At 37.3% G+C, this 12,250-nt stretch overlaps 1 protein-coding gene across 3 annotated transcripts in view; it reads left to right on the top strand.

Annotated features, from left to right (window-relative positions):
* LOC128010551 (FERM, ARHGEF and pleckstrin domain-containing protein 1-like) overlaps positions 1-12,250 on the top strand; it is a 93,337-nt gene that overhangs the window by 58,343 nt on the left and 22,744 nt on the right. The window contains exons 6-14 of one of the 3 annotated variants that reach the window (XM_052593041.1): positions 249-346; positions 1,913-2,027; positions 2,526-2,673; positions 2,794-2,889; positions 3,078-3,244; positions 3,339-3,407; positions 6,424-6,499; positions 6,840-7,038; positions 11,548-11,735. In XM_052593041.1, the coding sequence (XP_052449001.1) occupies positions 249-346; positions 1,913-2,027; positions 2,526-2,673; positions 2,794-2,889; positions 3,078-3,244; positions 3,339-3,407; positions 6,424-6,499; positions 6,840-7,038; positions 11,548-11,735 (1,156 nt within the window). Of the gene's footprint in view, positions 1-248; positions 347-1,912; positions 2,028-2,525; positions 2,674-2,793; positions 2,890-3,077; positions 3,245-3,338; positions 3,408-6,423; positions 6,500-6,839; positions 7,063-11,547; positions 11,736-12,250 lie in introns of all 3 variants that reach the window. The other 2 variants (XM_052593034.1, XM_052593028.1) reach the window with 2 other exon arrangements.

Here is a 12,250-nt window from a genome sequence, read left to right as displayed (position 1 = left end):
TCTGGGGAAAATTGGTACAGACTATCTTTCTCTTATGAATATAATAAAACTAAAGACTTTTTGGAGTTATGAAGGATGCAGTACTACTCTATAGGTACTCAAGATTAACAGGATATTGAGTGAAAACGAGCATTTCACCCCCCCTTTAATTGTTGCACACCTTACATTTCCTGTAATTCTGTCAATAAGCATTCTGATTAAGTCTCTCTTCTAAATTGGTCTAATAATGTCCCGCTCTCTGTCGACAGGTATCTTTTCGCCTTGCAGATCAAGCACGACCTGGCCTGTGGACGTTTGACCTGTAATGAAAGCAGTGCCGCTCTTCTGGTTTCTCACATAGTGCAATGTAAGACATTCAAGACATATTTTACTAGCACCAGGAATATAAATATTCCTTCTGACATGGATTCGATTTGATTACGATTCTTTATAAAATAGGATGCACGGTTCAATTTGTGCATCTGCCTTTGAAGTAAATTAGAGAACTGGATTTGGCCGATTTTTATCTGAAAATAGGAGTTGTATATTGGATAAGACATAATGCAGAATGCATTGCACTATAGTGATTAAATCCTATAGTAGATGAATTGAAAGAGTTTCATTGTTAGCTCAGTATGGTCATCTTGCACTTTCATTGGATTTTGTGACAATAAAAGCATTGAACACAGAATTATGAGCTGTCTCCATCACAAAGTATATTTTGTAAGTATATTAATCTTGTCAAGCTGATGCTTCAGCAGAAATCCTGTAGGACTGTTTGTCGCTGTCATCGAGTGGATGGATTGGATTGGATTATACTCCATGATGTCTCTCATGTAAAACCATGTTCAGATCATGTAAAACAAGCTTTGCTTCCACATCACTACATCACAGACTGGTTAGTTGCTATGGAAACCTCTGCTGAGGATGTTGAGGGCTAGTGTAGCATCAGTAATCGAATCAAGAGACTGACCAGTGGTACAAGCTAAAGTTATTTATATAAAGAGTTCATATTTAAAAGTACTTTATTGAATTTCTGAATATCTTATTATTTAGTTTTGCTTTGTAACTGTATTTAAACATTAACTGTGCTATATACATACACATATATATATATATATATATATATGGTGTGTATGTATATGTATGTATGTATGTATGTGTGTGTATGTATATATATATATATATATATATATATATATATATATATATATATATATATATATATATATATATATATATAGCACAGTTAATATTTAAATACAGTTACATATATATATATATATATATATATATATATATATATATATATATATAGCACAGTTAATATTTAAATACAGTTACATATATATATATATATATATATATATATATATATATATATATATATATATATATATATATATATATATATATATATATATATATATATATATATATATGGAATAATCCAGTGAATTCAGTGTTGGAGAGTAACTACAAATAAAAAGGAGCACTAAAGTCTGATTTTGTGGTAGCTGTGCTCTAAAATTAAAGTATTATAATCTTAATTCACGCAATGAAGGATTTTGGAAGATTTTGAAACAGCTGGAAACATTCATTAGAAATTTAGAAAAGTAATCAAATGTAATCAGAAACATTACTTTAAAAAGTAATTGAAATAGTTACACTACTTGTTACTTTTTCTATAGGGTAACTTGTCATCTGTAACCTATTATATTTCCAAAGTAACCTTCTAAGCACTGGAATTAATTACTTTACAAATTAAGGGTTCTTTCACTATTTTGGAACTCAGTGGATGCAAACCAGAATATAACATGACATAACATAGCTTGCAAAATCAAATATACTGTAAATGTACTTTTCTCTTGCATAGTATTATATTAATATACTGGATGCATATAATAGATCATCTCTTTTTCTATGGTTACAGCTGAGATTGGAGACTTTGATGAAGTGCAGTGCAAACAACATCTACTCAACAACAAGTACATTCCTGAGCAGGACACACTGATGGAAAAGATCATTGAATACCATCGGAAACATGTGTGAGTGTATCGTCATAACTCAAAGTAATATTAAACCAGTTATTTTGGTTTAAAGGATACTAATATTTAATGTGCAATAGGGTCCAGCTGAAAGCTTATATCCGTTCCTCAGCAATAAATGATCAGTGGGCTGTTTATTTTGTAAAATATTTAGTAAAATAGAGAGCTATTTCGAGCTTTGCTAATTAAACGCACTGTTCAGGGAGTTGGTCGCCGTGTACAATTTGTAGATCGCTTTGACATTTAAAGTTCAGACCAATTTTTTTTATTTAAAAGGTTACAGCAAACTGTGCGATATTTATCAGTGTTCAGATTTCATCAGCAATTACAAACAATTATAAAAGTTCTGTTCTTTCATGTTGATTCTGATATGTTCTTTTTGAGGTTGTGATTCTTAAGCTCATCACTTATCAGTCTTACAAACTTGTAGAGTGTCTTGACACAAACTGATGTTTTGTACAAAAAGGCTTAATTTAGTATATTTTGATCCTTCCACAGTGGGCAAACACCAGCTGAATCCGACTACCAGCTTTTGGAGATTGCACGGAGACTTGAGATGTACGGAGTGCGCCTTCACCCCGCGAAAGATCGCGAGGGAACGAAGCTCAGCCTCGCCGTGGCCCATTCTGGTGTGCTGGTCTTTCAGGTAAGTTTCAAGAGTTTTATCCATTGTGGCTATATGAGATTTATCCTAGAGCAAAGCGTTCTTGTTCTTATATGGAATATGTTGTGTTTTTTATGTTGTGCCTTAAATTGTCTTCTAAAGGGACACACCAAAATAAATGCTTTCAACTGGTCTAAAGTCCGCAAGTTGAGCTTCAAAAGGAAGCGCTTTCTCATAAAACTACGACCTGACTTAAACGTAAGTGCTCCCTTGATTGTTTAATAACAATATCCGAATGTCTCTACTTAACGCTATGTCTTTACCCGAGGGCTGGATTCACGAATAACTTTCGGTGCTCGCTTAAAAGTTTTCTGTCCATTTTCCATGTTTTGGTGCTTCGATTGGGAACATGTACAAGATAAATTCATCTGTTTCTTCTCTCATAGCAGAGTAACTGTCAGGATACTCTGGAGTTTATGATGGGAAGCAGGGACTGCTGCAAGGTGTTTTGGAAGATTTGTGTGGAGTACCATGCCTTTTTTCGCCTGTTTGAAGAACCCAAACCCAAGCCCAAACCAGTTCTGTTTACCAGGGGTTCCTCCTTCAGGTTCAGGTAACAAATTGTGCAGAAACAGTTGTCTTAAAAGAACTTAAATGGCATCTTCTACATCACCAGAAATAAAATGTACCATGTTTTATCTCATCAGTGGCCGCACACAAAGGCAGGTGATTGATTATGTAAAGGACTCTGAATTCAAGAAGGTTCCATTTGAAAGGTGAGTTTTCTTTGTTGACCTTTGTCTAAATGTCACTACCTTTCTTTTGCATTTCATTTCCGTCCAAGACATTTTGACGTATGAGCACAGTAATTTATTTCCCAATAACCTTTATTGAGATCAATCAAATTTTGCATTCTTAAACATCACACCCCGTTTACACACCACTTCATGACTATTTAATCTGAGTGACATCCAGACATGATTTATCCACAGTGCATTTCATTGAGCATTTTCACTATGGAGCTGAAGTATGGTGAAATATATCATCTGCCATATCCTAAAAGCCACTTATGCCCTGGAAACTACCAAGCAGTCCTTAGAAACTATTTATTTAAAAATGTGAAATAATTTGAAAATGGATTTATAAAATCTGCAGGATTTTATAAAACAAATGTAAGATCTTTTTTAAGACCTGTACAAATAAAATTACTACCATATGAGCATGGTAGGGCAATGTCTATGATAACATATTCAACTAAAATGACATGAAGCATGATTACAGATCAGATACAGGTTTCCAAAGAAAAAAAAAAGTAAAAAAAAAAAAGATAAACTTAACATTTGACCCATTAAACAATGTATTATTGTCTTAATTTAAACCATTATTGTCAATCAATTATTATATTAATCAAATACCATATATATATTTTAGATTCACCGGTTCATATTTACAACTGCATGTTTGGTTAAATTAAATTAATGGGTCTATTTTTGCAATGGCCTGAACAAAAACAGATGGCAGATGGGCTTATTGAAAATGAACGTTTTCTGCCAGCTTGTGTCACTTTTAGAGCAGCAGAATACAGCAGTTTCCCCAGTACACAAAGCTGAGCAGAACCTGATTTTGAAATGTGCAGTGCTCATATTTATTCAATGAGAGTATGATTTAGATTTTAGAATGTTCAGTGGCGTCACAGAACTGCCAGATTCAAACAGCTTTCGCGCACTGGCTGGCACCATACAGTCCATATGGCTGGCACTGAGCCAGAGACGGACGCGCTCAGCGCTTGTCATATATCACAATTAATATGAAGTGTTTTCAACCACATTATGTTTATTTTAGGTTTCAAACATTTAAATATACATAATCACTAGTAAAACAATACATTGGTAGTTTGTAAAATACACACTGATGTCTATATGGAAGCAGCAAAAACTATCTAATCAAATGTAATTTGCCGACTGTGTTTTATTCATATATCAGACACACATAGCAGAATAATAAAGTTTCCTCTATTCTTCGTCCAGTTCCAGGTCTCTGAACTGCAGCGCTCATCTCGTTATAGATCAAGATAATTTATAAAGGTTTTTAAACGAAGAATCGGAATATAAGATAGTTGACATGGTAAGCAAGTTTGTGCATATATTTTATTAAAGAAATTAAAGACTAAATAAAACGAATAGCGATACATCTGTTAGTTATTGTGGCTGTGGTGTGTCACGTGACAATCATGACGCGTCACCATGGAAACAAGGGGTCAGTTAAAAACTTGCGCGTGAAAGGGTTGATTTAAAAATATATATATTTTCTAAGTAAACAACAATAGCACAAGTTTAGTAAAAAATATTGAGACTATAAAAAATAATTCTGCATCTATTTTTAGGTGTGCCTATTTTTAGGTGTGCCAGCTGCCACTGTGGGTGGCACAGGCACACCCTGGCACACCCGTTGCTACGCAACTGCTTCGTAACCTTTTTTTTTTTTTTTTTTTTTTTTTATCAAGCCAACATAACACTCATTTTACATACAGAACACAGTGAAAATTGCATGAATATGACAGTGGGCAGAAGGATAATGTACACCATAGTTTGAAATAAATTTGCTCTGACCGACTTTCGTACAGAATGTGATCATGCAGGGTACAAATGCACACTTTACAAGATCTGACAGCTGAATTAGACTATGTCTGCAAGGTTTGCAAAATTAAATGTTCATTAGACAAGATTTGTTTAAATTACCGTATTTTTCAGACTATAAGTCGCACCTAAGTATAAGTCGCATCAGTCCAAAAATACGTCATGATGAGGAAAAAAAACATATATAAGTCGCACTGGACTATGTCGCATTTATTTAGAACCAAGAACCAAAAGAAAACATTACCGTCTACAGCAGCGAGAGGGCGAACTATGTTTTCAGTGCGCAGCACTCAGCAGCATAGAGCGCCCTCTCACGGTTGTAGACGGTAATGTTTTCTCTTGGTTCATTTCTCTTTTTGATAAGTTGCGTCTGACTATAAGTTGTAGGACCAGCCAAACGGTTGAACTGAAATGAACTGAATGTTCATTGGAAATGGGGAAAGTATTCTAATGTAATTATTAATATACCACTTAATTGCTTTGTTTAATAGTTCCATTTGATTATTAGACGGACTTCAATATGTATTAGACAGAATTGTTAATAGTGACAGCAAATGATGAAGAAAAATGTGAGTGCTATGTGCCCAGGCTCTGCCATTCTCAGCGCTGCCACTGGCACACCATCAAAATAAAGTCGAATACATTGGCCAAACAGACAAACTTATCTGCTGATGCTGATATTTGAAAAATGCCAAATATCGCTACATCAGTTGACCACTACTAGAAACCACCTAGCAATGCCTCCTAAAAATCACCCAAAGCACCCTAGAAACCAACAAGCAAAGGCCTAGAAATGAATCAAAATACACTAGAATTGACATAGATATGCTGTAAAAATCACTCAAAACATCATAGAAACCACCCAAGAAACAACCTAGCAGTGACTTTAAAAACACCTAGCAACCACCCACATTACACTCACATCACATACAGTAGCATCAAGGTTTTTAAGCACTGTGTGTAAAAATCTAGTTGTTGTCTAGCAGTATCATTCTAGTCAATAAGCAGCAGTCAATGGCTTTTCCTTATCGTACAGTACTCCAATCATGTAAGATCCATAAAGCAGCTGAGTGGAAATAAGTGTGAAGATCCCCTATGAAAAAAAAAGAATAATACAACTCCTTAAAACTAATAATTTCCAATCTTCCATCCTTAGAAAACACAGTAAAATCCAGTCCAACAGCAGTCTTTCTCCATTCCCACCCAGGCTATGTGCCGAGGGTCAAGGAGAGGTGAGTGTATCTTAGTGTACAAACACAGTAGGAGTGCATTGAAATAATCCAATATTATGCAATTCAACATCAAAATCAACCCCAATTACTTTCTTAATCCACATTCCTGTTCCTATAATGAATGAATCATCAGTGTTTCTAATGATTCAAAAATGTAACAAAAATGTAATAACTTTATCTCTGGTAACTTGGTCCACTTCGGTTCTAAGACAGAACATCAGTGTAAAATGGCTTGCAAATGTGATTTCTTGTTGACTTTAAATTGCCTGTGTTGGGAGTGGTCAGTATATGCCTCTCATCGTCTTTGTTTCCCTAATCTTTTGCATTCTACATCTTGCAGAGGAATGCCAGTGCTTCAGGACATCAGATGGACTCACCTATTGGGCACGCCCAAGTGACTGTTGAAAACCCAGCTCTCCAGCGTTACACTGGGAGTCTAACCTCACATACCAATGGATGCCGAAATGGGACCACCGATGAGCCGGATAATCGATTAAAGCCATCTCCTACCAAGCAGCAGGCCGAGCATCTGAGCACAGGTCTAGCATCGCATGCTGCCAAGGGTAGCTGCTCCTCAATACCTTACATCGACTGCAGTGACATAGATAGCGAATATGATGTGGTGAAAGGCCGTGTCACTAGGTCTCACTCCCACACACATGACAATGATGAGGTTGGGCCAACCAGCCATACAGCAGGCAAGAGTAATGGTTATGGAAATAGTCGGCACAATGGACGAGGGGCAAGCAAGTCTAGATTTAGGGAGTCTTCTTTGACCGGCCATTGGTTGGGTCAAAGTTCAGATACCTTTAACGGTAGTCAATTGTCTAATGGGCCATTTTCTGGTAATGGATCACCACGTGCTTTACCCCTGAGTAGTACTTTGGTGGATGAATTGTTTAAAGGAATGGATAGACGTGGTCTGGTGTCACCTTCCGGTCCATTATTTGGTTCCCGGAGTGCAAACTGTAGTCCGGTGATGAGCAGTTTTCACAAAACCAACTCCCTGAATCATCCAGAGCAGATTGGCTATAGCAGTCGTCGACGATGGGATGACGGTAACCATTACCTTACCAATGGCCGATCTGGGAGTGAGCCTCAACATTATGGGAGCTACTCCCCAATTGTCAGTCGATCCCCACACTTGCAGAAACTCCAAAATGGCATGCGTAACCGCTCCGACACAGATCCCATGATTTTGAGTCAGTTAGGTTCAACCCCAGCTAATGAACCCCGATCAGTGCTCTCAAGAGCTGAACGCATGGCTGCCCTTGAACGCCGTGTGGCTGCTAATGGGCTTGGAGCATCTAGCCAAGCTAGATCCAGCAATGTCCAGAGACTGTATGGAAGCCGACTCAGTGCTAATGACCACAATAGCCCAGTCCATATGATTGATGGTTCCACTAGTAGTGGAACGGAGTCTAGTGATACCGAATCCGATGCAGGCAGCAACTCTTTCAGTCAGCCCCTAGTCTTTGGAAACCCTGGGGCGGTCAATTCCTCCCCTATGCCCTGAAGCAAGGTCTCATTTGGCAGTCTCCAACTGGAGGATGAGGGTCAGGGGGGAGAAGATGGCTACAGTTATCCCATCAATGATGAAGATGTGGCACAATTCTTCAACTGCTAGAGAAGATGAAGTGAGCATGGTTACTGGTTGACTGTACATCAATTTTGCTGCTTGAAGGCCCAGTCAAGGGACAGTGTGTTGTGTAGTTTTTGTGCCATCGGTGGCACCAAATGGACATGGCATGACCTGACATAGCATTAACCAGTCGCAATTTGGGGCATGACTATCTGTTTTGGCAGATGGGGCAGTGTTTGAGAATTACATTTGGTGGCACTAGTGGAAAGATTAAACATTACAAGATTAACAAGGTTAGCGATGATGGTATTTTTGCAATATCTGGAGAAAGAAGAATGAGTTCTGCCTGATGAAATACTTTTTCAAATATGCACAATTCATAACTATTACTCTTACAAAGATTAACTTTAGATTGAGGAGTTGAAGGCCCTACTGCGAAGTGCGGTGTCTGTAAATGTAGAGAATGAAATCTAATTATGGTTACCCATAGTACTGCTTACTAATTGACTAGTCATTGAGCATTGCCAAACATTGTGAAAGATTTCTTTATCTTTCTTGTAGAAACAAAGAATTACAAAAATATACTGAAAGATGCCATGCCTTTACTCAACCTATAAATACCTTTCTGTTAGCCATAACCGCATCTTACAGAATCTAATGTCAAGAGTTAATTTCTTTATGCAATAGCAATATGCTATTGCCAAAATAGAGGTGATATGACAAAAGATGTTCAAGATATGAAAGTTTTGAGCGTGTCTCTGCTGTGTGGCATTGACATTTTGTCAGAGCTAGGCTAGCTAATTTCAAGTTCTTCTAAATTCTGATGGATAAATGTGTCTATAGTTCAACAATAAGCTTGTGTTGTCATAAAAACAGATTATACTGGTAGGATGTGTTGGATGATATATCAGATAAATTAAGAGATTGTGTTGGCATAACATGAGATAAGCAACAGTAAATGGTTTAGCATTTTATCTTGCATGTTAAAGATTTTCATCCAACCATGATGGCTTCATGCTAGCTTTGTTATTTTTCAAACTGGTTGAAGTTCCAAGTTCTTTATCTTTGGTGTTTCTACATGGGGTGCCAGTCTGGTGGCATTGTCAAATTTTCTTGCACATTTCCCAGCATGCATCACTCCTTTAAAAAAAAAATCTCATTTTGTTTTGTTTTGCTTTGCTGCTTAATTTCTTCTTTCTTTTACAAACCACTGTATCTCTGGCACGCCTCATCAATGTCATCTGTTTGTGGCGCGTTTGCAATGCTTGATGTACACTTGGTTTGTAAGTATATTAACCTGTGCTCAGGTTGCATTACTTTTAAGACCTTTTTTAAGATTACTTTTACCCAGTGTCATCACTGTTCTAGCAGCATGTATTTCTGGAATGCCTCAACTTGTCTTTTTCCCCTCTCTCTTGGAAGCATGTCAACCTGTCTTTGTCTCAGCATTTTGCTGCCCTGTCCTTTTCAAATGTGTAAAAGACTTTGCATTGACATGGGACCCTTAAAATGCAGTAGTCTTTTGAAGTAGAGCTGGATGAAGGTGAGATTTGGACAGAATGTGAGTAATAAACTTGTTTTGAGGATTAGCATGTGAAGTCTAAATAGATAACGATGGTTTCAAAGGGCTGCCCTAAATATTTCTTTAAACTTATGATCAATCTTTTATCCAGACGTTTTTGCAGTTCCATGCTCTCGTTTTTTTTTTTTTTGCATATGTGTTATTGCATTCTGACTCACTAGGAAACGCATTTTTGATGTAATTTGTTTTAATTTCCCAAAGTCAACTTTCCTTTTGAGAAATATTCTAAACTTTTGCATGGCGATCCTATGTCAGTGAAAGGATTTGGAAAGTGTTCTCAATAGCCGTTCGCAAGACCACTGCAGTTTTTGGGTCTGTTAAATAAAATTGTACAATATGTATTGGAAAGTGTCAGTTTATGCCACTGTTTATTGATTGTAAATAATTCTACCCACCCAGTGTTCCCAATGATCTGTAATCTATCAGTGACCAAGGTAGCCTTCATAGGTTTTTGTAAATTACACTAAAATGTGATTTAACTTTGTAGGTTTTATTATTACGAGAATACTGCAGCAATATTGAATGATTCACTCCTTTCAAGCTGTGATCTCTTGATTATTTCATAAGATGTATTTTGCTGATGTACCTGAAAAGGTCCAGATATATTTGTGTAATATACTGTAACTGTGATTTTTTTAAAAATACTCATAATTAACAGTGTAATCACTGTGGCACATATGCAAAATGATTAACCATAATTGTAATGTGTTTACAAACTGCCTAACGTAGACTGCACTAGACTAAATAACCAGGTTAGCAATGGAAGGGTCACGCCCATGAGCCTTAGTACACCTTTTTTAACTCTTCCTCTCTGTTGCAGCCCTGTAGCACTTATAAATGGATTTTCTGAAGTCTCAAGGCTTGTTAACTTTCTCGATGCCTGTTCACAGGTTCTGTACGATTGATGTCTGTTGTTGTTGTTGTTTTTAAACCTTTGGTTTTATTCGTTCTGGAACACTTTAACATTGTAAATGAATGTGTATTATTAGCAATAAAACTTGGTACTTGTGAAGTGGGGCTCTTGACGTTTACTCGAAGCCCGTAGATGTTAGCGCCCCCCCTCATGTGTCCTGTTTCGTGGTAGAGTAGCTGTAGTCGTTTAGTTGTTTGTCTTGCATGTTTTCATGTGTGCGTGACTTCACAAGGCCTTTGTCACCAGATATGCGGCTGTTCCAACTTCCTCAATAATGGCTGCACTGTGGACACTCGGTGCATTGAAATGAATTTGCATGTCGCATCCCATTCACGCCAAGCCATAGGACACGAAATGTTTTCGGGCAAGTATGTGAATGTACTTGTGTAGTGAATGTAGTGGTCTGAAGATTTCCCCATCATCCAAGGAATGTGTTCTATATCCCGGCAGTGTCCTCAGGCAGAAATCCCAGATTTGGATAGTGTGACTCACTCATGTCTGGATCCCGATGTGCTGCTGTCAGCCTTAGTTCATTTCCAAACACAAAGTGTGTCGTGCAACTTTACCCCTTAGCGATGATTTCTCGAAATAAAATGTCAAAACTACCCTGCAGAAAAGACTGAGATTGACATGAAGTTGCAAGATAGTTCAAGCTGGTTGGTGCTGGTCTTACTGGTAAACCATGCAGTATACCAGTAAAATTGAGATTTTTGTTAAAACTGATGACCAAGAAGTCTTGCTAGTGAAGATTTCTAGTGGTGATACTAGCATCTAAAATGCTTATTGGTAACTAGTTAGCTGCTTTTTTTTCAACAGGGTAGTTTTACAAAATGTGCATGTTGAACCCTTGAACTTTGTTGAATTCTTGATTCCATTTACTATATGTATTAGGTCTAACTAGTCCATTGACATTTGATAACCCAATTCACATTATGTCAATGCTTCAGCATGACCTTCCTGTTCTCCTGTAGGTCCAGTTTCTCGGAGCCCACAGCACAGCGAGTCTTCGTCTGCAAGCCAAGTGATGATGAACGGCCAGAAACAGAGTCTTAAGCTAGGCCAAAGTCCAGACGGACGGCAGCCTTCTCCTCTCACCACCCCTTTACTGACCGACACTGGCTTCGTCCGCACAGACGACGAGGACGAGGTTCGGAGGAAGGTTTGTCTTTTGAGGAGGGGGAGGGAACAGTGTTCGAGAATAGCACAACATTAGTTTAAAAAAACAGACAAATAAAGGTTACAATGAAAAGTGGAAAGGCTGTTTTAAAAGCATTTTGTCTTCTGAAGTGCCACTGCATTGTGGTCTAGTGTCTCTGTGGACGTCTCAGAATAGGAGACCTAGATAAACTCAACCCAAATTCCATTCTATTTAGGGCAAATTATTTAGCAGTGGAGTGAGCGGCTCAATAAACAGTGAGAGTTTACTAAGATGTCGTTGTGTATGTGTGTGTGCGAGGCAGGGTCAAGTTTGGTTTGTCGTAGGTGTTGTCTTGTGATTTGCTACTTGCCATCAGTTGTTGGCATGTGATTTAACAGCATTTTATTGGACTAAAATGTCCATTGATATATATATATATTTCCGCAAATATATGCATTTTTCTTTTCTGATAAATAATTATGTAGAAATATATATATATATATATATATTTGCGGAAATCTATTTAAATCTTCAAA

The sequence above is a fragment of the Carassius gibelio genome, chromosome A1, assembly GCF_023724105.1.
Source record: "Carassius gibelio isolate Cgi1373 ecotype wild population from Czech Republic chromosome A1, carGib1.2-hapl.c, whole genome shotgun sequence".
Classification (NCBI taxonomy): domain Eukaryota; kingdom Metazoa; phylum Chordata; class Actinopteri; order Cypriniformes; family Cyprinidae; genus Carassius; species Carassius gibelio.
This window is presented reverse-complemented; position numbering and strand designations above follow the sequence as displayed.